Source organism: Sciurus carolinensis, chromosome X, assembly GCF_902686445.1.
Source record: "Sciurus carolinensis chromosome X, mSciCar1.2, whole genome shotgun sequence".
Lineage (NCBI taxonomy): Eukaryota > Metazoa > Chordata > Mammalia > Rodentia > Sciuridae > Sciurus > Sciurus carolinensis.
Window position 1 is genome coordinate 4136867 of NC_062232.1, and position 24674 is coordinate 4161540.

At 51.6% G+C, this 24674-nt stretch overlaps 1 protein-coding gene and 1 long non-coding RNA gene across 13 annotated transcripts in view; one reads left to right on the forward strand and one right to left on the reverse strand.

Annotated features, from left to right (window-relative positions):
- The window catches only part of Pnpla4 (patatin like phospholipase domain containing 4), a 34342-nt gene extending 15675 nt beyond the window's left edge, over window positions 1-18667 (reverse strand). The window contains exons 1-5 of one of the 6 annotated variants that reach the window (XM_047535579.1): window positions 17755-18480; window positions 17308-17492; window positions 14307-14692; window positions 13273-13367; window positions 12983-13118 (exon numbers count right to left, since the gene is read on the reverse strand). In XM_047535579.1, coding sequence (XP_047391535.1) covers window positions 12983-13118; window positions 13273-13286 — 150 coding nt within the window. In that variant the 5' untranslated portion in view covers window positions 13287-13367; window positions 14307-14692; window positions 17308-17492; window positions 17755-18480. Of the gene's footprint in view, window positions 1-3454; window positions 4812-12499; window positions 12621-12982; window positions 13119-13272; window positions 13368-14306; window positions 14693-17307; window positions 17493-17754; window positions 18488-18522 lie in introns of those variants that run through there. The other 5 variants (XM_047535577.1, XM_047535578.1, XM_047535576.1 and 2 more) reach the window with 5 other exon arrangements.
- Window positions 18668-18725: 58 nt separating this feature from the next.
- The window catches only part of LOC124971791 (uncharacterized), a 291699-nt gene continuing 285750 nt past the window's right edge, over window positions 18726-24674 (forward strand). For 6 of the 7 annotated variants that reach the window (XR_007106365.1, XR_007106367.1, XR_007106364.1 and 3 more), the window contains exons 1-2: window positions 18726-18957; window positions 20713-20881. This is a non-coding gene — a long non-coding RNA (uncharacterized LOC124971791). Of the gene's footprint in view, window positions 18958-20712; window positions 20882-21179; window positions 23174-24674 lie in introns of those variants that run through there. The other variant, XR_007106370.1, reaches the window with a different exon arrangement.

Sequence of the window (24674 nt, forward strand, 5' to 3'; positions counted from 1 at the left end):
ACCTAAGTCAAAAGCAGTGGTTTAACTCTAGACCACCAAGCCTTTCTGAAATGGATGTCTCAATTCCTGAAACCATACAGGCTGCCGTCGCTAATGGATTATTCACAATGTTCTACCTTTGCTAGAAAAATGGCTGTAAAGTCGCACTGCTATTTTCTGAGGGAACAGTCTCTCTGATTATTACCGGGGAGATGATCCCCGTGGATCAGGATGCCCCAGGTTATGTCCCCGGGATGTGGCCAAGGGGACGGTGCGCTTGTGAGACACTCTACGTTCTAGCAAAGGAACTGGGGCAGGTAGGGATGGCAACGATACTCTATCTTCCATTTAAAAAGCGGGAAAAGATTGTCCTTTAGGATATTATCAGTTCTTCCAGGAGAAGCCACCGGGCTTTGATGGCTTTCCCTGAAATCTAAAAGTCCTATCTGGCGGGGTAGTTTTCAAATCACAGCCGGGTGTTCAGTTTGGAAACATTCAGTTTTAGACATTGAATATTTAAGCTGTAATCTTTCAACTGATAAGGGGAAGACTCTGTGGCTGTTTATTGTCAAAGATTTCAGGAGGCTTTTATTTTTTCAACAGATATTATTCAGAAATGAATTATAGCCCAAACACTGGTTTGCAAATCATCTGTTTAGAATTATTTAGAACTCGGAAGGCATTTTCCCCCAAAGAAATCATATTATGGGTATGATTTTTAGGTCAGCTCTCAAAAGCCTATTTATGCTGAACTGCCACTAAATTACAGATACAGTCGACAATGTAACGGGGTTTCTGTAAGGAAACTCCCCTGGGTGCAGCCGACGCAGCGGGAACCCTGCCTGCCCTGGGGATTTCTGCTCCGCACCCGCACCCGGGGCTTGGCCTGTGCCTTCTCACCAGACGGCTCTTCCTTGAACCTGTCTCATGACCCAAAGAAACCAAAGAAGAAAGGGTCTCCTGCCTCCTCCAAGGACACTTGGGCCTTCGCGAGGCTGACAGTGAATAGGTGCCTCTTGCCTCTGCTTTCCAGGACGTTAAACAGCAAGACCGACAAAGAGGGCCCAGGCTGCTGGTGGCCCTTTGGGGTCAAGGGCAGATAGAGGTCACGGCGATAACAGCTCCCACAGTAACAGGCTCCTGACGGGCAGCTCAGGAAGCTTCCGGGGCCCGCCGAGGTCTGACATCATATTAACAGTACGACACGGGACTCCAGCGGGAGAGGACATGGCAACAGCCCCAGGCCACACGGCCCTGTGACGTCAGGGTAGCTGTCTGTGCAGGAACCGGTCCTACAATTTGTCAGCCCCATGCAAAAAGCAAACACGGAGTCCCTCGTTCAGAAGGTGGGACCCCCCCACTCCCTCTCCAAGAGGTCGACAGCTGGGCGTTAGGTCAAGAGTGGTTAGGACTTTCCGGGAAGCAGGGCCCCGCGCCAAGGCACGCCACGCACACCGGGTAGCAGACCCCGCCACGCCGCCCCCACCCAGCGCCTCTTGACCGCTCTCGGAATTGCTTCTCAAAGAGACACAGGGCCCGCCCCAGGGTGCCTGAGCTGATGAGTGCTGCAGCCTGCACCGGGTTTGGGTTTCCTTCAACACAAACCCCGCCTTCCCTCCGATGCCTTCCAGGGCCGGGACGCACGTCAGGTCTTCGTCCTGTTTGTTTCTTGGCCGGTTTTGTGCATCTCCGTCTTCATCACTCGCTAGTGGAAATACCAAGTGCACACTCATTTGTAGTGCTGCTGCACAGAGGGAAGTACCCCTTTCATTCAGTTTGTATGTATTCGTTGATTTATTTATGGCAAGGCAGAATAACAGCCTCGCAGGAGATCTGTCCACAGTGCAGAGCTGCCTGTTCCAACTCGCTCAGCCCAGGCCTCGGTCTCCCTGGGCGGCACGACAGGACCCAGTGACATTACCGCCAACACCCCCCCCTCCTCCAGGAGGTAACGCAGGAGAGAGGATCGCCTTAGGGGCTTTGCTGCAGATCATTTAAGAAATCGGCAGGGAGACAGTATCTTCCCTTCCAACCCCCTCTGCCTCCCCGTGGCCGTGATAAAATCGGTCGTTGGCATTTACGGTTAAGATAATTGCATTCACCCCAACTACATTTGGCCTTATCATTAATTGGCTGCTCCTTTAAAAAGAAAAAAAAAAAAGTTATCAGAGTCCCTGGGTATGTTTCCAGGCACAATCCACCAAGGTAATAAGGTGAGCTGGCAAATCCAACATGGCGTTGAGGCAGGTACTGGACAATCTGTGCACAGTGACCAGGAGGCACGATTATTACAGTATTTGAAGGGCTCTCGAGGACCCAAGGTCAATCTCCTTGTGCTGCACAGACACGTGGGCCCTGCAAAAAGAACTCGCTACCCTCAGAACCAGGACGGCACCCTCCTCCACCAGCTCGGAGTAGAAGTGAGGATTTCACACCTGGCGCTGTCTGGAGGTGTGTGGATGGAAGAAGGGATCCGATCACCTCCCCGCAGATAATAACGGCGAGACGACTCCTGGACGATACGGCAGAGCGCGTGCCCCTCCCCCAGACCAACACCTTTCTCCTTGACGCTCTTTGCTCTCTGTTCACGGGGACTGGCGATCTGGGTATGGAGCCAACCTGAGTGAGGAAATGAGCTCTGGACAGTTAAGGGGGAAGCGGTCTTTCCTATTCGGAACCAGCTTCCTGCCATTCGATTGCAGGCAGACAGGATTTTGGAGGGAGGGAGGTAAAGATGGACATCCTAAGGTCACTTAATAGAACACTGGCCCCAACGTGGGCTTCTGGCCTGGGCGACCCCACTACTCCTGCTGACCCTGACCTCAGCTACGAAGGGCAAGACATCCAGAGCAGTGGTTCTCGACGGCTGGGTGTCTCTGCCTCTCCCCGTTGTGTGGCACCGTGTTTATCACAGTGGCGGGACGGGAGCGTGGGTGACGGGCATCCGCGGGGTGGAGACCAGGGGCAGCGCTGAACACCTGGGAAAGCTCAGGAGAGCCCCCGACAAGGGTTTCCAGGCTGAAGCCAGGGGAGAACCAAATGGACCCTCCACTCCTCACCGATTTTAGAGGTGACCTAGCTAAGTAAGGGACTCCCACTAACTTGGCTGTAGAAAACACCGCGGATGTGGGGGAAACGAGAGGAACAGATGCCTGAGTCGCTTTCAGGAAAATGGAGGCTGCTCTTGTCTGTCTCAAACTGGCTGAATCCAGCCACGCTGCTCTGGGGTCTGTGCAAGTGTCCTGTGGTAGCCTTTTGACATCAGAGGGTCAAAACTCCTCCGACAGAGCATGCTATCAGCCATTATGGAATGTGCCTCCCGTAACAGGCCATTAAGATGGGCTAATTATTTCACCGTTCATCACCTTTCCCAAAGCCTTAAGTCCCCCTGATTCTTTATCCCATAAACATCCTGCACCCCAGCCTCCAGGAGGCAGATTTGAGACTTGAACCTCCTACCTCCTGCTTGGCTGCCTTATGCATAAACCCTCTTTTGCAAAACTCATTGTTTCAGTGATTGGCAGACTATGCGGCAAGCAGGCAAAGCAGACCCGGGTCCGTAACAGGTCCCCAAATATCAAGAGCTCAGTGGTCGCCACACTGATGAAGAAAGGAAAGACTTACCTTTGGGCCCATCTCTTGGTATGGCGCTTTAAACAGCATATGCAACGTGAAACCACTGATTTTCGTTTTATTCTTTCTTAAATATACCAGGATAAAAATCAAAGCGAGTGACTTCCCAAAGCGGCAGCCTGGAACATTGCTGAGTGCGTATGCAGCGCACGTTCAGACTGGCTCTTCTCATTTTGCATTTTATAGAAAAGGGGTGTTTAGAAAATTATGTGGCTTAACTTCCTTAGAGTATAAATTCTCAACAAGTTTCATTTATGCCTGAAGTTTACGGTGAAGTGTAATGAGAATCTGGCTGTTTATACAGAGCCTACTGGTGTCGTTGAAATTCAAAGACAGATTCAAATTTATCTTCCTCCAGTCTTGCCAAGATAATGGCCAATCTGAAATTCAGTCCTGGTCTCACCTTTGCGAAGCTAAATGTGAGAAGATTTTGCTATAAAGGCACTCTCACCGTGTGCTAGGAAGTTCAGGAAGGGCAGCAATGGAGACAGCGTGCCTCCCTCCCAAGAGAGCCAGGGACAGTGTGACAGATGACACTCCTCCTGGTCACCCGAATGGCGGCGTATGCACATGTGTCAGAAGACCGTCTCAGGACGCGCGTGCGGGCCGGCTCTGCACACGAAGAGGCTGAGGATGGGCACCGTCCCAGGGAGCAGGAGGAGGCTGGGCTCATTTCAGATTCACTTCTCCTCTGTCCTGCAGCTGGCCGGGGACTTATCTCCCTCATTATGCTTTGCTGAAGGCCCATCTCACGATGTGCTTGGATTTTCTGGTTGTAAGTTTGCTTCTGAAGGAAAACCGACCAGAGGAGAATCTGGAACTGAAGAGGAATGAGTTCACAGGCAGGATGGATACAGGCGGTCACTCGGGAATCACCGAGGGGTCCCGCTGAAGAACGGAGGGTGGGAACAGAGGGCCCTGGAGGGTGGCCACAGCCACCGGTCCATGCTCGGAGGAGGAGGAAGCGTGTCCATACATCGGGTTTTAGGTGACCTGCACAGCAGTGTGGGGAGCAGGTGGGACTCTGGACGTCCCATTTCACAGACGGGCAAATATACCCTAGGCCTGTCGATGCTGGGGTTGCCAAGGACACCGGAGCCCACCCAGAGCAGTCAGGTGGTGCAGTGCACGAGCTGTTGTTCTCTCCATCCCCAAACTGTCATCAGCCTTTCCGGGACCGACGTCGACTTGGTATCCACCTAGGTGGTAAGAGACCCACAGACATAAAGAGCTGGGGGAACCTGTTCCTCAAGCAGCTGGAAGACACCTCTTGGGTCAGTGGAAATAAAGGTGAGCGACGGCTGGGGCTGTGGCCGAGCTGCACGCACCAGAGGAGGGCCCCCCAGGTCGACTCCAAGGAGTCAGCAGCAGTCAGTGACTGCGTCTCCCCGTCTTCACCTGCTCACCACGGGGAGCGGGGAGAGGCCGGCAAGCCAGTTCCATCACCATGGGGAGGGGGGACGGCCGGCAAGCCAGTTCCAGAGAGTGCCCGGAGGCCACGCCTGTGTCCTCTCATGCCTTATAAAGTAGAAAGAACCGAGTAAGCGAATCGCCGTGGAAGTAAGATTCAGCACACCGTGACGACCTCCGTGTTGGTCAGCTTGTCTTCACGGTGACCAGAACACCCGCCAAGATCAACAGAGGGGCAAGGCTTATTTGGCTGGTGGGTGCTGAGGTCTTAGTCTCCGGCTGGCTGGCTCCCTTGCTTTGGGTCCGAGGTGAGTCAGAACACCATGGCGGAGGAGGGCGGTAGAGGAGAGGTGCTCATCTCCTGACACCCGAGAAGGAGAGACGGAGAGAGAGGAAGAGAGTGACAGAGGCCAGGGCAAAACACAGAGCCCCAGTCGCAGCGCCAGCGACCCACCTCCGCCAGCCGGGCCCAGCTCCTGCTTCCCGCCTTCGCCCCGTAGGCCACTCCCTGGTAGGATCAGAGCCCCCACGACCCCGGCCTCCCTCAGCCCCGCTCCGGACGGTTCTGCAGCGGGAAGCAACCCTTCAGCGCTGCAGCTTTAGAGGGATGTTCGAGACCCAAACCACAGCAACCCCCTATAAAATGAATCTTTGGCCCCACGAACGGCAAGGTCGATGCGGGTTACTGGAAAACAATCGAAGCACCACGCCTGTCAAACGAAAGAAAGTTTCTCGTGTCGCTAAACGCAAGCTTCATACCACGTACGTAAGACTCGCCCCACGAAACCAATCTCAAGGGGCCCGTAAGATCCAAGGTGACAAACACCGAGTTACAACCCACTTCCTGAGGAGCGTGCGGACGCAGCTCACACACCATTCAGGAAGAGTGGCGAAGGGGAGGGCCCGGGAATGAAACAGATGGGAGGTGAGTCCCGCTCGGGAAGCGGGACGGTCACGTCACTTTAAAATTCCCCGAGAGACGCACGTGGAGCCAAGAACCAGCAGCGCGCTTGCCTTCTTACCTTAGGGGTCCCTTACTGACTAAGTACTGGCTTTTATCAATATGCAAATAGCTCGCATGCAGGAGGCCCTGGGTTCAAGTCCCGGTACCACCAATGAAGCAATCGACAAACAAAAACAAACATACACACACACACACACTTTTAAATGCTTGATCTTATTTATATACTCCCTACAGGAAGTAAAATAGAGAATAGTGTTATCGGGCTAGTTATTGACAGAAGAATCATTATTTTGCAATGAGCCAGGGAGCATGATCCCAGAGGGCATTCAAAGAGGCCTAGACCTCTGCACAAACACACACACACACACACACACACACACACACAGAGGTTTTAAGCTCCAGGTTTATAGCTGTATTTCAGGCACACAGTCACCCTGTCTGTAATAAAGAGTAGCAGTCAGCTGGCGCAGAGAGAAGCGCCAGGCATTTTTAAGGAATTCATCTCGTAAGGAGCAGAATAAATGAGCTCATGGTGACGGTGGCTATAAATTGCCACCTGCAGCACCACTATTTACTCCTCCTCCTTGTTCCTTCCCTCTAACTTGAGTTTGCATCAATCTCTCAATCTCTCCCTCTACTTCTGTCTCTCCCTGTCTCTGTCTGTCTCTCCCCTACACAATTTGCAGGTATTGCAAAGTAGTCCCAAGGCAGGGTGGTCAGAGTCAGGGACGCAAAGCTTCTGGGAGACCTGGAGTGGCACCTGACCAGGCTGCGTCCACCTGCTGCTGTCCTTGGAGACTGAGGACTTGCGGTCCCCAGGAGAAGAAGAATTTCCTTCTGGGGCCTGCCGCTCACCAGGCCCACACAAACGCTGACCGTCGGGGCAAGAAAAGGCACCCTGGTGTGGCACCTCTGAAACTGATCCCTTGCTTGTCGGGACACACCTACTACTGGGCATTTACTAAAACAAGAGCTTACAGCGACCTTTGGTAGTGCATGAGAAAAGCGACTTAAAGGAGCCCATGTTACTTTGGGCTCATGGTTTCTGAGGACCCAGGCTGCGGTCAGCCGGCTCCGGGTTGCTGGGCCAGGGGAGGCGAGCAGAACGGCAGAAGGCTGCGGCAGGGCAGATCCGCTCAGCTGACGGCAGCCAGGAAGCAGAGACGGGGAGGATGGGACCAGGGACCAGGGGCCCTTCCAGGCCCGTGTCCAGGGACTCCTTCGAACTAGGTTGCCCTTCCGACGTTCCCACCAATACCTAGTAACGCCCAAATTTTGAATCCACCCGTGGATGAGGCGAGAGTCCTCATGATCCGCTTGACTCCTCAAATTCCCACTCGGAACTCTTTTGCGTTGGAGACCAATCCATCAACAGGTGGACGTGTGGGGGAAACCCTAAAAGCAGCACTGCTGGAGGGCCCGAGAGCCATCAAGGGAAGACCCCGGCCTGCAAGACTCCGTGGGAGGACAAATCCTGACCCACACAAGCAGCCGACCGGTGTCACTTAGACAAAGCAACCCCGTTGCGTGCTTTTACTTCCCTGAGTCCCGTGGTCAATCTCCTTCACTTGCTTTCTGCTGGCTTTAAGAATCGCTGAGGCTGGAGGCCATGCAGCTGAGGTACCACCTTCCTTTAGCTTTGCTGCAGGTGACATCTCTGACGTACGGGCTAGGGTGACAGCGGTTGCCTGGGTTACATTTCAGGCACTCAGAGATCATTCTGTCCAAACCACAGAACCACGCTTGGACCCGTGCAGGTGTCGGGGAGGTGACCTCTGGGGATTAGGAAGCCAAACACCCACCCTCTGAGCATGCTGCCTCCAACAGAGAGCCATGAAACTGGGCGCCCAAGCACGGCCCACCCACTACCTCAAGTCCAATTGTCTTCTCCACCCCTTGAATCACCTGCTTCTTTATCTCATTAAAATCCCCAAACTCCGTCCTCCAGGAGGGCGATTTGATCCTCAGACCTTCCCTCCCCACACCTGGCTGCCTCTTGAACAGGATCATTGCACCAACTGGCTTCTGGTCCCTGGGCCCCACGGGCCTGCTCGGGTGACATATCTCAGTCGACCTTGTCCCACTATCTCAGTCGACCTTGTCCCCGGCCCTCCTTTCGTCAGAACTTTTAAAGGTGATACAGTGACTGCTGGCGAGTGGTTGGTTTCATTTCCCTCCACCCTGGTACCACCAGTATCGAGCTTCCAACAGGACACACCGCTGCTCATGGTGACGGAAGGTCCCAAACGTGCTACGGGCTGCACCAGGGCGACATGAAGTGGCAGGCCGGGCTCTGTGCCTCTCTGGAGGCTCCAGAGAAGAACATTTCCTTGCTAATCGGCGTATGGGCTGAAGTCAGTTGTACAGGGTTGCAAGGTGGAGGTTCCCCGTCAGCAGGGAGCTGCTCCCAGCAGCTGGACCTGATGTGGCTCTTACATCTCAGGATCGGCAATGGCACGTCGAGTCTAGGAAAGGGCTCCATTTTTCAAGACTCCTATGCTTAGTTTTGGGTCCGCTGGGATGATCCAGGCTTGTCCTCCCTTCTGAAGATGTTTGTCATGTCACGTTCCCGCAAATCTTTGGTACCACAAGTGTCCATGCCGCAGGCTCTGGGATTCAGGTATGCATGTCTTTGGGTGCTGGTATTCTGCCGACCAAACCCTCGTTCCCCAAAGGGACTGAGAGATGACCATTTTTATCGCGCTTGAGGTGTGACCAGAGCAGGTTGCCAGAGCATGCGCTGTGCAGCCAGCTGGGCCGCTAACTGGCTGCTTAATTTTGCACAGGTCATTGAGCCTGCGGTACCCGGCTTCCTTCCTTTAAAGTAGGCCACCGTGGCAGGCACCAGCTTAGCTTGTTGATTTATTCATTTATATTCATTCATTTCTCATGTGTGGCTGGAGCCCCTGCATCCTGGCAGGCAGCGACCCGGGCGATGGGGCCGCTCTGGGAAAAACAGCAATCCCTGCCCCCCTGGCGTGAGCACCACTGGAGGAAGACAGGCCGCGAAAGCTAGATGAGCCCCGCAGTGAGGTGTGTGGACGCAAGCCAGCAGGACACAGGAAGGCCAGGGGCCAGAGTTCAGCACTGCAGGTGCAGCAGCCGGACGCAGGCTCAAAGAGACGGAGAAAACCACGTGATCCAGCGACCCCTCTGCGGGGGATGGGCCCAGAGGAAAGGTCGCCAGGGCGTCAAAGAGGTGTGTGCACTCACTCTCCGGATCCCAGGATCACTGAGGTGCCACTCACAATGGCCAAGAAGGGGAATGAACAAAGAATGCAGAAAGAAGATGTGCCATGCGTGCACACACACACACACACACACAGAGACACACACAGACACACACAGACACACACACACACAGACACACACAGACACACACACACACAGACACACACAGACACACACAGACACAGACACACACACACAGACACACACAGACACACACACACACAGACACACACAGACACACACAGACACACACACAGAGAGACACACACACACACAGACACACACACACAGACACACACACAGACACACACACAGACACACATGCACACACAGACACACACACACAGAGACACACACAGAGACACACACAGACACACACAGACACACACACACAGACACACACACACACATGCACACAGACACACACACACGCACAGAGACACACACACACAGACACACGCACACAGACACACACACAGACACACACACAGACACAGACACACAGACACAGACACACGCACACAGACACACACACAGACACACACACAGACACAGACACACACACATGCACACACAGACACACACACACGCACAGAGACACACACACACAGACACACAGACACAGACATACGCACACAGACACACACACAGACACACACACATGCACACACACACACACACAGACACAGACACACGCACACAGACACACACACACAGAGACACACACACACACACAGACACACACACACAGATGCACACACAGACACACACAGAGAGAGACACACACGCACACACACACAGAGACACACACACAGACACACGCACACAGACACACACACAGAGACACACACACACACAGACACACACAGACACAGACACACACACATGCACACACAGACACACACGCACAGAGACACACACACACAGAGACACACACACAGACACACAGACACACACACACACATGCACACACATACACGCACACAGACACACACAGAGACACACACACAGAAACACACAGACACACACACACACAGACACACAGACACAGACACAGACATACACACACACACATGCACAGACACACACACACACAGACACACCCACAGAGACACACACCCGCACACAGACACACAAATACACACACACACACGCACACAGACACACAAATACACGAACACACACACAGACACACACATACACATGCACACACAGACACACACACAGAGACACACATGCACACAGACACACAAATAGACACACACACAGAGACACAGCACACACACAGACACACACAGACACACCCACACAGACACACAGACACAGACACACACAGGGAAACAGACACACAGACACACACACATGCACACACACACAGAGACACACACACGGACACACACGCACACACACACAGACACACACATGCACACACAGACACACACAGACACACACAGACACACACACACATGCACACACACACACACATGCACAGAGACACACACACACAGACACACAGACACAGACACACGCACACAGACACACACACAGACACACACACAGACACAGACACACATGCACACACAGACACAGACACACGCACACAGACACACACAAAGACACACACACACAGAGACACACAGACACACACACATGCACACACAGAGACACACACAGACACACACACACAGACACACAGAGACACACGCACACACACACAGACACACACAGAGACACACACAGAGACACACACACAGACACACACACACACAGACACACACAGACACACACACACAGACACACACACAGACACACATGCACACACACACACACAGACACACACACACATGCACACACAGAGACACACACAGAGACACACACACAGACACACACAGAGACACACGCACACACACACAGACACACACAGAGACACATGCACGCAGACACACAAATACACAGACACACACACAGAGACACACACACGCACACACACACACGCACACACAGACACACACAGACACATGCACACATACGCACACACAAATGCACACACAGACACACGCACACACACAGACACACAGACACACACACACACGATGGGATACTATTCAGACATGCAAAGATGAAATACTGCCACGCATGCCAACCCAGCGACGGGGTTTGTTCTGTGGAGTGAAATAGCCCAGGCACAGGGAGACGATCGCAGGACAGGCATAAACTCTCTCATTTATGGAGGCTTAGAAAGCTGAGTGTGTAGAAGGACAGAGGAGAGCCGTGGTCACCCCAGGCTGGGGAGAAGGTGGGGTAGACAGAAAGAGACAGAGTATATTCATACTGGTTATGAAAACACAGCTAGGCAAGAGGAGTAAGTCCTACTGTTCCGCTGCAGCGGCAAAAGTTCACCAAGATTTATTCTGTATTTCCGCACACCTCGAAGAACGGCTTCTTAATATTCCAAAGGAATGGTAACTGTTGGAAGTGGTGGGTCTGCTAATGGCCCTGATTTGATCATTTCGCCATTGTACACAAGTATCAAAAATCACATCGTACCACGTAGGTAGGTACCGCGGTCATATTTCAAGGAAAAAAATAATTTAAAGGAAGAAAAGACGACAGCTGAGGGACGTTTTCCCTTCTCCTTTTATGTTACAACAGCCCACACCTCTTCCTAGGCGAACCAGGAGAGAACTGCCAATCAACCGCAAGCCTTCTATGTCTGTAGTGGACATGGACGGCCCGTGACAACTCAGGCCCAGGCTGACCAGCTCTTCTCTTGATACTAAGTCTGCCGAATATTGATATAATAAGATTTGTGATAAGATTATAGAAAAAGAATTCTCTTTCTAAGATTCAAAGGCTTATAACTCATCGAGTGGTCTAATAGGAACACTGAGTAATGCTGCCTGTCAATTCAACATTTCATCAAGGATTCCAGACTGCAGCATCAAGATATTAAAAATCACCTGTTATCTAATTCAGCTGGAACCTGGGTCACTCGCTCTCAACCCGTTACCTTCTGCTGTATCAAAACATCATTTTCTGCATTACCCGGAGTGGCCATGATTCACACCAAAGGACAAAGAAAAATCTGCCCTGCTTTCCTAAGAATGTGCACCATTCCCAATACACTCGATGCATTGCTTTAGCAAGTGCATTGTTATTTGGAAATCAAGCATCTCCCAGAGATGATGAATTCTCCAGCAAGATGCATTCACACAGAAAGACATCAAAATGAGACGGAAGAAACAAACCCGAAGGTTAGATTGAAAAGTCGAGGCCCAGAAACCAGCGTCACGCAGGATAATCTTGGTATGTATACACATCACCCAAAATCTTTTCCAGGACTTCCTCAGTGTTGAGTCATAAAAGGGCCGTCCTAACACCTGTGTACCTGAGTCACAGGACTCTGGAATGAAGGAAGAAGAGAGAACATGTAAAAACTCCCCCACAAACTACCAAGTATTAGCCACCTAAATTTAAGGGTGTACCACTGCTACTAACCAGCACTGGCAACCTGCTTCCCGTAATAAGCGCTGAAGCCTGAAAACGAGGAGACAAATGCCCGCAAGCAGAGCAGGCGCCGGCATCGCGGCCTGGGGAGGGAGACGGGTGGATCCACTCATCAGACACATAATTGACTGCGCACCGATCATCCAGCAGCCCAGTGTGAGCCACGGGATCTCAGAGCCCGGCCACGCTCGTTATTTCCATGAAGCATCTGCATCAGCATTTGATTTTTGCAAATGGGAAATGCGGCGTCTGAGCTACCTGAATGAGGTCTTCCCTGGAGGGAAACCGTGAGACCAAGTAATTCTGTCTGCTCTTGGTGTTGGTGACAGACACATGCAGCCGACGGTGGGCCAGCTCGTGGGCGTCGGGAGGGAGAATGGACTCCATGCCGCTTCTAAAGAAGAAAAAGCAAGCTGCGTTACTCACCTTTAATCACCGAGCAACTGTAAATATTATAGAAGCGAGCGTGGCAGAGCTTGTCGGGAGAACGTTCGCCACTCTGTCTTCGTAGGAAGCTTTGGGGGGACAGGCACTAGACCAACACGTACCTCAGTCGGGCCATAAAGTCGTAACCTGGCGTCACTGCCCCGAAAGACTGGTTTCTCGTTTCTTCAGCCAGCTGATAGGTAAACTGGTTACACTCCTGAAAAAGAAAACCAACGCCTGACCTTCTGCACTGTGCAAATGAATCCATCCCAGTTCCAAAATTCTGTGCCCATCCCGCGGGATCCCACAGGCCCAGCCCGACACAGGATGCCATGCCTGCAAAGGTCGGCTTACGGATCTCCACCTGGCCCTCTCCCTATCCCCTCTAATTAGTCCCCAGGCAAATTACACGTTCAACAATGCGCTCTCTCTCTCTCTCTCTCTTTTAGTTTCTTTCTTTTTAAACCAACTCAAAGGGCCCCACTCCACAATTGAAAAGCCATGAGGACTCGATTGAAATTCTAATTGAGAACATTCCTCTACAGATTGCCACGCACAATTAACCTCCTCTCCCACCCCAATTCTGTGGCCTCGGAAGCATTTCAACTGCGGCCCCACAAGGGCCCCGATGACTAATGACAAGTAAGGAGAAAGCACACTGGTGACCACTGTGGCGTGCTCCGTACTGGGAGCACGGTCTCTGGGGATGCATCCCGAGCACCCAGGGCTGGGATCCGCGGAGGTCGCCTGTCAGTTCATGTTCACGTCACCCTGCCAGCTGGGTTTAACCCCCTGGGTTGGCGGGTAAGAAAACGGAGGCTTGAAGTCAGAGCCAGGATTTGAACCCAGGTCTGTAATCTGTGCAAGTGTCGTTCTCTGAAGGAGCCACACACACATTAAAGATCCTTTAGAGGCTTGACCCTGCCTTGTAGGACACTGTGATCACAGAGAAACGGAATGTTGGGGGCCCAGCGCCAAGATTATCTGAGCCCTTTAACGGCCGCCTATGTCAACTTTGGTGTCTGACCGAACACGCTCCTGACTAGGTCAGCTCAGAACACATGGCTAAGCTTAGACCTCTAGCGTCCACCAACCCTAAAGCCAAGAAGGCGATCACATTATATCTGAAACCTGTAGGAAATACTCCCCTGCCTACCTAAAGCCCCCACCAAGGGATTCAGTCAATGAAGTGATGGATGCGCATCTTTGTTCTGCTGCTCTGCAGGTTCATGCAGGTTCCCGGTGGGGGAACATGTCACTCACGCAGGATTACTTGAGTCTCTGTCCTGGGACAAGATCCTCACATCCGGCTCAGAAGGAGCTCTTCTCTTATTTCCTACATGTGGCCTTGTTATTGGATGTCCACACTTGGTTTATGATTTCCACCACAGGCCCCCACCATTGCCCTCTGACATTCCAATCAGAGCACCAAAGCCATGGTTCCGTCTGTGCTGGGACTGGACCCTCCAACGTCAGAGCCAAACAAACATTTTTCTCTTCCCAAGTTAACTCCTTCAGGCATTTTGTCATAGTAACTTGAAGCTGATGAACACATAAGAGAAAAGGGGAGGCAGAAGGGTCAGAGTTGAAAGGTTTGAAGAGGCTCTGCTTATGGCTCGAAAGATGGAAGAAGGGGTCAGGGGTCAAGGAATGTCAGCAACCACTGGAAACCAGAACAGGCAAGGAGAGACCCGCGGCGGGGGGGGGGGGGGAGCAAGCACTGTGCTGCTGACGCCTGGAGCCTAGTGAATCCGTGTCAGACTCAGAACTATAAGGTAATAAACTCCAGTATCCAAGGCACCACATTGGTGCCACTTGTTACAGCAGCACAGGAAGCCAATACAATGGGTATCAGCCTCCAACATCAGGGTGGGACACGCTTCTTTTCCATCTGACATCTGGGTTAGGACTTTATGAATGGGAGTTGGGCAGAGGACAGAGAGATAGGAGGAGGATAATAAAGAGAACAGGAAAAACAATCAAAGACAGGCACAGAGCGGATATAGGTCATCCTAAGAAGCCATGACAAGGGTCATGTGACATGGGACCTTGTGAGGTAGGCTGAGAAACCTGGACCAAACCCTAAATCCATGGGGAGCTCCAGGGGCAAAGAGATCATCAGATTTGCATTGGGGTAGAATCACTGTAAATGGTGAGAAGCAGGGGGATTGTAGACCCCTGCTGGGAAGCAGCTGGAGTTACCCAGGTGAGCAATGGTACAGACCCTTCCAGATGCCAACTCTTCTTGCTAAGCTACACTGCCCACCTGACCTCTTTCCTTGTAAGCATTTCAGTGACCCCGATGTCATCTCTGAGTTCCCTGGTGACTAATTCTATGCCTTCTTTGCCAATCCTGAGGGTTGGGGAAAGCTTTGCAGCCCTAGGCTCTTACCTATCAATGTCTAAATTTGCCTACCACCTAAAAGGCATCCAGCATCAGGTGTTCCTCTTAATTAGATATGCATAAGCTCAGAATAAGATTAATTACATATTTGTCACAAGAGTGAAAAGCTCCAGGAATTTACACCGCCAGCAAGAACTGAGCTAACCTGTAATTGGAGAAAACTGAAAAGAGTTTGCCAAAAAAAAAAAAAAAAAAAAAAAACCGCAAAGCTATTTTATCAACAAATTATTTCAAATTGCTAAAAGAGAAAAGAAATAACCTTACATCAAAAGGTTATTTTGGCAGAGGGCCTGGGATGTGGCTCAGTGGTAGAGCAGTTGCCTAAGTATGTATGAGCACCTGGGTTCTGCAAAACCAAACAAAAAGAAAAAAACCTATTTTGGCAGAAAAATTATTCTTCAAAGGAGGAAATGAGGATGTTCTGGGTCAACAAAGAGAATAATTTTCCACTTTCCCATATGAACACCCAAAAGACCTAGCCTTCAGTCGCAGCAACACAATTAGTCAATGCAACCCAGTTTCCAACTTAAGAAATAAACACAGGTAATCTGATCTGAAGACAAGCCAGGCAAATCTTAACATCACAGAATTCCAGCTGCATCAATGGCGACATTATTGTCTCATTTCCAAATCATGTAAAAAGTTCATCGCACCTCATTCATTTCTTAGTTCGCTGAGGACGAGAAATCAAATCTACTGAACTCCAAAGCTCAGGATTTGTGCCCCTTAAAGAAAAGACTGAATTAAGGAGGAGGGGAAGTACCCCTCCCCCTACTCTCCAAGTCACAGCTTGCTGCATCAAAAGGGAAACAGCTTTGGGAGCAGCTAGCTTGCAATTCAAAGCGCAGGATTTTGCAAGCTTGGGGGGTTTTCACGCCTTGTTTGTACTTTCCCTGACTCGAGGTTTTCATCCTGGGTAATCACTATGGTTTTTAGTTACTCTTCTAGTTCCCTGAACATCAACCATCTGAAAAACTTCCCCGAAATCCGGTTTCCCTTCCCTATAGGCAGCTCACAAACATCTGAGAACATTATTTGGCTGTTTAAAATTCTGTAGTCTTGGAACTCATTCTTGAGCATGAATGTGTTAAATCGTTATCTTCTTATTGTTCAAAGCCACTAGCCTGTGTAAGTAATTAACGAATATTTTCTCCACCCACAGAAACCAGCTCTCCCTTCGGTGAATGTTTGATCACAGTCCAGATAGCAGAAAACCGAATTTAAAAACATAGATTACATTAAAGAAAATACCTAATGATGGCTATTTTTATTACTTCTGGCTAAACTGCTTGGAATTCAGAGCTCCTACTTACCGTTAGAATTAAAAACAAATTAAATTCCCATATCATTCCACTTAATTGAAATTGTATGCCCAGTTTCATTGATGTGCCTGTTAGAAAATAGCCATGAGCAGAGAGGTACAGGCCACATGTCCAGTGCTTTGAAAATAGGCTCTGTGTTCTTGTCATGATCAGAGAAAGAAGAAAAATCCGTTGCCAAAAGAAACAGAGCTGGAATCTTAAGGCTAAATAAAAACTCAAGAGCATTTTATATCCTTGTCTTACTGTCACCCCAAATAATCTTCTTTTTCAAACCCAGGGCACAGATCCCTAAAGAGTCAATTTTAAAAGGAAAGTCTAAGCCTTTTGTTTCCCCGGCAAAGCATGATTTCTCTGTAAAGAGACGGCACTCATTTTCACCATTCCCTTTTAATTCCTTAATGAGGAACACAACCTAGTTACTACTTAATTACCTCTATTTTTTCTGGCGCTGTTAGCAAGACAGAAGCAACCAAGGATCCGGCGGAAGCCCCAGCAAAGGCCTTGACATCCTTCAGCAGCTTCTTGCCATGTCTGCAAAAGGCAGATGCTGCCCCCAAGTGGTAAATACCCAGAAACCCACAGGCTGCAAATGACAAGTTGATGTGCTTCATTCTAGCTGCAGAGTTGTCAAAGAAAAAAAATAAATAAATAAAATAAGAAGTTATACATTAGCATAGTTTAGTCCACGCACTGTGTAATTTTATGTCTGTTTTCGTGCTAGGGTTTTCTTTTAACGTATAATTCTCTGTGCATTTGTTTCAAAGAATTCTAATGAATCCCAAGTCTCAGATGGAACCATTTCTTTTGTGTTTACATTGATTCGATAGTCTCGTTAACCATAAAAACAAACAAAAAAAAAAACCAATAAAACTCCCAACCTTCCATATTTGCTCTATTTAATGTATAAATTCCAAATGGCAAGTCCTTTGAGCTTTTATCTCGAACTTGTGAAACTTCCTGCAGGGGGAGGGAAGGTTGCTTTTTGCCAAACGGGAAAATTATTAGAGACCGCATCAAGTGCCAAGCAAACAACAGATGTGCTCTTTGGAAGGGCATCAGTATATTTCAAAGATAGGATCTCAATCCCCTCCATTTCCATTTCCAGTAGCTCCCGACGAAGTGAGGTCATGGCTGACAAAAGCTACCGAAGTCTTCATAAAACGAATTCCCGGCACAATACACTTGCGAAACACCCAAATAGAAATGTACTGCACGTGCTTTCAAAGCCCCAGGGGGACCATATATCGACGTGAATGAAGCCTGTCCACACTCGCCTGCCCACCCTGGTTTCCTAGGGCGCCCAAGGGTCCTTATTCGGGGACACTGGCTGGACCAGAAATTGAGGGACAGCTTGTTATTGATGCCCCCGGAGGGGCCCTGTACAGGAAGGAGGCTCAGCCTCTGCAGGCTGCACAGAGAATCCAGGCCAGCGCTGCAGGCCCCGGACCGGGTTTTGAGTCCATTTCTGCAGGCGGGGGGTGGAGCGGGGAGCTGGGTGGTCTTTTTCCAGGTGGCCAGGTCCAGTAGGAGGGGACCCGGAGCCCTCCCGCGGCCTGGGGTTGGTGGGACGACTGCCACATTCCCCACCCTGGCAGCAGCCCACCCCGACCCTCCGCGCCTCCTTCGGCCCCTGCGCTCCGACCTACCAATGCAAGCCTGAGGCACTTCCGTGTCGATGGGGGAACCCGAAGGGGGCAACGGGACGTCACTCAGTGGGGCTCCACCTATCAGAACCGAGTTCCGCTCGTCGCGAACCCGCCCATGAAGGTCTGGCGTTAGAAGAGGCGGTACCTTCCCGGCTCACGTGTGTGACGTCATCACGTCGACGCCGAGGCCCGCCTGCTCTATTTAAACCGCGGCGCTCAACATGGCGGCGCCCGCGTGACCGCTCGACCGGGTGTTCTCTCGTGCGGACCAGGACAGGTCGTTTTCGTGTAGCGTCACGCTGCCTTCGATATCTAGAGATGCATTTAACCCCTGGGAGCCTTTTAGCGCGAGCCGGGAGTTGGCCGTGGCCTGCGAACCCGCTGACCTCTAATGACCCTCATCTGCCGTGCTCCGGAAGCGCTTCCGCCTCTCTGGTCTGTCCCCCGGAAACGGTTCTTCTCTTGCCCGCCCCCGCGCCCTCCAGGAAGGAAGGTCCCGCCTTTCCGCAGGACCGAGTCAGGGGCGGGGTGGGGGCCGTGCCCACCGCGGCTTTTCAAGGCCTTCTTGGTGTTTTTGAATTCCTAAGCACATTCTGGAAAGGCTGGACCGTGACTTGGGGGCAGCTTTTTTTTTTTTTTTTTTCCCATCCTCGGTTGCCTTTGGGCTGTGTGACCTTGGACAGGATGCGCGATCTCTCTGAGCTTTCTGGGTGTCTCCTCTGCAACAGGGGAGGAGACGAGTGGGAGTTAAAAGCTAACTTTTAAAGCTCGTGCTCACAGAGGCCCTTCAGGAGCTGGGGCCAGTGTCGCTACTGGCTGTGGGTCAGACTGAAGAAGCTGCTCTGGTGCCTGACGCCCCGACCCAGATTTGAAGGGCTCGGGCAGTTCCCAAGTCGTGCCTCCTCCTCATAATCCGGGCTGCAGGCTCCCCAGACTTTGCAGCTGCAGGTCCTGCGGTTCTCCTGCTTTAATGACTGGAGATTTTCTCTGACCAAATTACGCAGGAGAGTCTAGGAGCTGCTACAGTGCCTCTCAAGCCAACCAGAGAGCAAGCCTAGACCTTACCAGATGGCCTCTGCCTTGGTGCTTTGTTCTGCTTTCCCTTTCTCCCCCTTTTGGGCTGCCACCTGAGGTCCGGAACGCCTCCTGTCAACAGTGTTCCTGGAATTCAGGGATTTGGGGTTTCCTTGTGGAAGTCTGCTAAGGCCATTGAGCCTGAAAATTGATGCTTGGGCCTAGTATAACTGGATGACCCAAAATTCTTAAAAAAAAAAAGAAGATTTAAATTTGTTCTAATTACTTGTACACGACAGTAGAATGCATGTATGCATTCTGAGAAGTCGTGCAAAAAATGGAGTTGATTTCTCATTTTTCTGATTGTACATGTACAGTTTTTGAACAACTGGGCACAGTGGTCCATGCCCGTAATCCCAGAGGCTCAGGAGGCTGAGGCCGCAGATCACAAGTTCAAAGCCAGCCTCAGAAAAAAGGGAGGCATTAAGCAACTCAGTGAGACCCTGTTTCTAAATAAAATACAACATAGGACTGGGGAGGTGGCTCAGGGGTCAAGTCCATCTCTGGTTACCCACCCCCCACCCCCCGCGAAAAAAAAATCACTTTGAGAACGTAGTAAAGGGAAGGCAAAGAAAATACCAAGAAATAAGAGGACAAATCTCCGTCCTTCAGTGTTCTGCTGTGCTCTGATTGTGATCCTCCTGAGAATAGCATTCTCCAGAAAGCTGATAGGAAGAGAAGAGTCCTGCACCTCCAAAACAGTCTCCATTTTAACTATATCCTGGGTATTTATTCAGGTTGAAGTTGCTGCAGCCTGGGTGTTTCAATGCTTCCCCAAATCACTGTGTTTAAATCTTCACACTCAGTGTGATGGTGTTCGGAGGTGGGTCCTTGGGCTGGAGCCTTCCTGAGTGGGATCAGTGGTCCTAGAAAAGGGACTCCTCCAAAGCCCTCTTTCTACCACCTACAGGTACAGCTACACAGAAAGGCGGGGGTCCCCCGCCCCGGGAGCAGACCCCACCCCAGACTTGGCCTTCTGAGCTGTGGGAACTCACGTCGGCGTTGAACCACAGAGTCTCTGGTCCTCTTGGAGAGCAACCCGAGTGGACTAAGATCGTGGTCTAGGTTAAAGTGGTCTGGGGCCCGGAAAGACTGAGGGCAGCCTATCTTTTGCAGAAACAGAAGCTGGGTCGGTGTTGGCAGAGTGGCGGGCACTGATGGATTCAGAAAGCCGGCGAACACATCCGCTCTGCGCAGCCGGGATGGACAGCCCGGCCCGGGCACCCTTCACCTCAGGGGAACCGCTTCCTGCCACACCTGCTGGCCAGGTGTGACCCCACCAAGTGTAAGTCCCACTGGAGCTCCGCGATCTGACTCTTCACATGTTAGGCATGTTTCTTTTGCTGTCTGCTCCGTCCCCACTCCCGTTTCCACGTGGTGAGTTAAAAGGTCCAGCTCCCTCACGTTCGGAAGAGTTCCGTTCTCCTTTCCGTACCGCGCGTGGTGCCTGGTTTGGGATCAGTCAATACCTGTTTGAATGTTGGATTTAAAATGTGGTCTGAGAAGGTCGGGACGTCCTTGCCCTCTAAGACCCTTTCTTAAGTCGTGTGTTGGCTTAGTTTTGCTTTTCTGTTTCCCCCTAGTAATTTCATCTTGAACTGCTGTGTGTAGCCACTTAGCGTCTAATTACTGAGCGTCTGCCGTGTGGGAAGTTGGTGCTTGCACAGGGCGGACAGCTGACGGGAGTTCACCTTTATCTTCAAGGACGCAGGGCCAGGGGCCGGCAGCCTCTCTTGCGTCCTTGGAGCGGCCGATCTTGTGCTGCTGCACAGCCAGGCCTGGGTGCCCAGCGGGTACCACACTGAGCTAGACGGCAGGAGACCCTGGGCTCTGGGAGGCTCTGTCACCGTGCCCAGCACGTAAACAAAGCGCTCCAGACCCTCTCAGGAGACCGCATCCCGTGCGGCAGATGCCCCCCATCCTCACGCTGGCTCTCCACACCGCAGCTGCTCTCAGACACTGTCAGAAACTATTAAGCGGAAAACCCCAAAAGGAAATGCGTGGTGAGTTCCAAGTTGCTTCTCGTGCAGCGTCTCGTGCCCCTGCTCAGCAGGGGACTGGGCCCTCGGTCCAGGGTGTCCGCTCGGGGTCCCCTCCCTTCCCTTGAGCTGCCTGGTTGCCCTCTGGGGTCTCAATTCCGCTGCTGCTGTGCCGTGGCCGAGTTTGTCCTCAGCTCACAGCTCTTCCGCTTGGTAAGGGCCCCAGAGCAGAAGAGTAGCCATGCCAAGGAGGCACTGGGGGGAGGGTAGCCCGGGGAGCGGCCGGTTCGCCCCGACTGTGTGGCCGTGTGCAGGACACAGAGGAAGAGCGGTGCTGTACCCCGGGTCCAGTCCTGTCTGTGGCCTCAAGTATCCACCGAGGTCCTTGGGACACGCCACTGTGGAAAAGGGGGCTCCTGTGCTTCCGTCAGGGGTCAGGGAGGCAGAATTCCTGGGGCCAGTCTGCCCTTCCCGTCTGCTTTCCTCCCGGTGTTGCTCCATTTTTACGTCTGCAGACGCGTCAGTGCCTCTGTCAGGCGTGGGGTCGTCGCCTCTGTGCCCGCCCTCCTGGCTTCTGCTTGCTGACCCTTGGCCCCCGTCATCGCCTCTTAAAATCGGGCGCGCTGATGCCAACGCAGCGTCCAGACGGTCAGTTGCTGCTTTCATTCGGGGGCACGCTCCTGGCTCCTGGCGCGCACAGCCTGGGCGTGCGCAGTCTCTGTGCCTGGGGGAGGTAGGGTCCAGCATCGGCCCCGGGGGTTCTGAGAAAGGGACTTCGCCACAGGGTAGGGGTGGGATTCCCCCTCTGGAGCCACAGGGAGAGAGGCCGAAGCCCTTCCCACACGTCACCGTTTCCGAGGACGGAGGGTCACGTGGCGGAAGGAAGCAGGCTTCACGCTGCAGGGCTGAGGGAATTGGAGCGGAGAGGGCCCAGGCGAGGAGCAGGCTTGGGCTTGTGAACCTGTGAGCACACCCGCCATACCTGGATCTGAAGAGCGGACGGGCAAAGGCCACCCCCGCCCTTGTGTGGTATTGAAATCTCCTCCTCCTTTATCCAAACAAATTGAAATCAACATACCTAGCGACGCATGCATTTCAGTATCTATAGGGCCACAATTCTCTGTGGCTCAGTCGTGGGAGCAGCCTGGATGTCCATCAGCAGACGGTGGGTAGGGAAGAGGTGGGCCGTATGCACGGGGAGCTTCACTCAGCCATAAGGAAGAGTGACCTGATGACGTTCGCTGTACGTGGGGACCTGGATGGCGTCGTGCTAAGTGGAAGCAACCCGGCTCCGAAAGTCAAGTCTTCTGTTCTCTCTCTCATGCAGAAGCTCAGGAGAAAAAGGGAGTCAAAGATAAGAGGTTCTCATGGAAGTAGATGAGGGGTCAGGGAAGTGGAGGCCGAGGATGAGCGGAGAGAGGAGAGGCAGGAAAGGGGAAGAACTGGGGAGCAGACGGACACAGAGGTGCCAGGCGCCCGAGCGAGCGCGTCCTGAGGAACCCCCCCACGTAGCTCATAATATACCAGTGAAGAGTCCATCCGGAAGGTTCTCTGATCTGCAGATGCTAATTCACAATAAGGGGGCCTAGGGAGGAATAGAGGTACTTTAGGTAGAGGGAGTGAAGGGAGGGAAGGGTGTGGGGTAGGAAGGACAGTAGAGTGAGCAGATATGATGACTAATGTGCATGTGTGACTGCATGACCATGTGATCCTGCAACATGGACAGTCAGAAGAATGAGAGGTGACCCTCCATTTATGTGTGAACTATCAAAATGCAGAAATGCATTCTACTCTCATGGACAACTCATTAGAACAGATAAAAAAATAAAATTAAATAAAAAATAATAAAATAAAAAATTAAAAAAAATATATATCTGTGTGTAAATCAGCAGAAGGAAGACCAGAAAAGTAGAGGAAAGAGAATGGGGGAGGGGTGTGGAGGGAAAGGGGGGTGCTTGGCAATGAGAGCACGTTGTGCATCTATCAATAATGTCACGGTGAACCCCACTATTAGGTGAAATTACAATGCACTTTAAAAAATTCCTTAATTATAGTGCTTACAATGGATGCTTTAAGTAAGTAGAAAACAGAACAGTGTTTTAGTCAGCTTTTTTGGCACTCTGACCGAAAGACCTGACAAAAACAGTTTTAGAAGAGGGAATAGTTTATTTAGCATTCACGGTTTCAGTGCGCTGGATCCACAGATGGCTGACTCCAGAGCTCTGACCCAAGATGAGGCAGAACATCATGGCGGAAGGGCCCAGAGGAGGAGAGCAGCTCAGGACGTGGCACCAGGAAGCAAAGAGAGCTCTGCTCACCAGGACAAGATATAAACCCCAAAGACAGGTGCCCAGTGACCCAGCTCCTCCAATCACATATGGAAGAGGAAAAGTTTATCTGGGGCTCATGGTTTCAGAGGTTCAGTCCATGGTGGGCCGACTCCATGGCTCTGGCCCAAGGTGAGGTGGAACATCATGGCGGAAGGGCCTGGAGGAGGAGAGCAGCTCAGGACGTGGCACCAGGAAACAGGGAGAGCTCTGCTCACCAGGGACCAGATATAAACCCAAAGACAGGTGCCCAGTGACCCAGCTCCTCCAGCCACACCCCACCTGCCCACAGTCACCACCCAGTTAATCTATAGGAGGGATCACTACACTGATGAGGTTAAAGTTGTCAAAACACAATTGTTTCATCTCTGAACTTTCTTGCTTTGTCTTATACACGCACTTTTGGGTCATACCATGTAACCAAACTATAACAAGCAGGTAAACTTTCAAAGGTGCGTACCTCAAACAATATGTTACATAGACAGAGGGTTCAGATCCCTGGTGGCCAGGTGGTGAGGTGAAGTCCAAAAGGTTATTTCTTAAAATCTCAGAGAGAGCATCTGTATTCCACGCCTGTAGATGTTGTTGCACATGGTGTTTCTCTGGCCCTGACTGCTCTCGTCCACATACGCCCACACGCGTAGTCCCTGCTAGCCTTCAAAGACTTTTTTTTTTTCACAGTGGAGATCGTTGGAGAAATGATATCAGCCTCAAGTGATGTTGTGAGGTGAGGAACAGATGAACTGCTTTAGTGCCGGATGCTTCGTTAAAT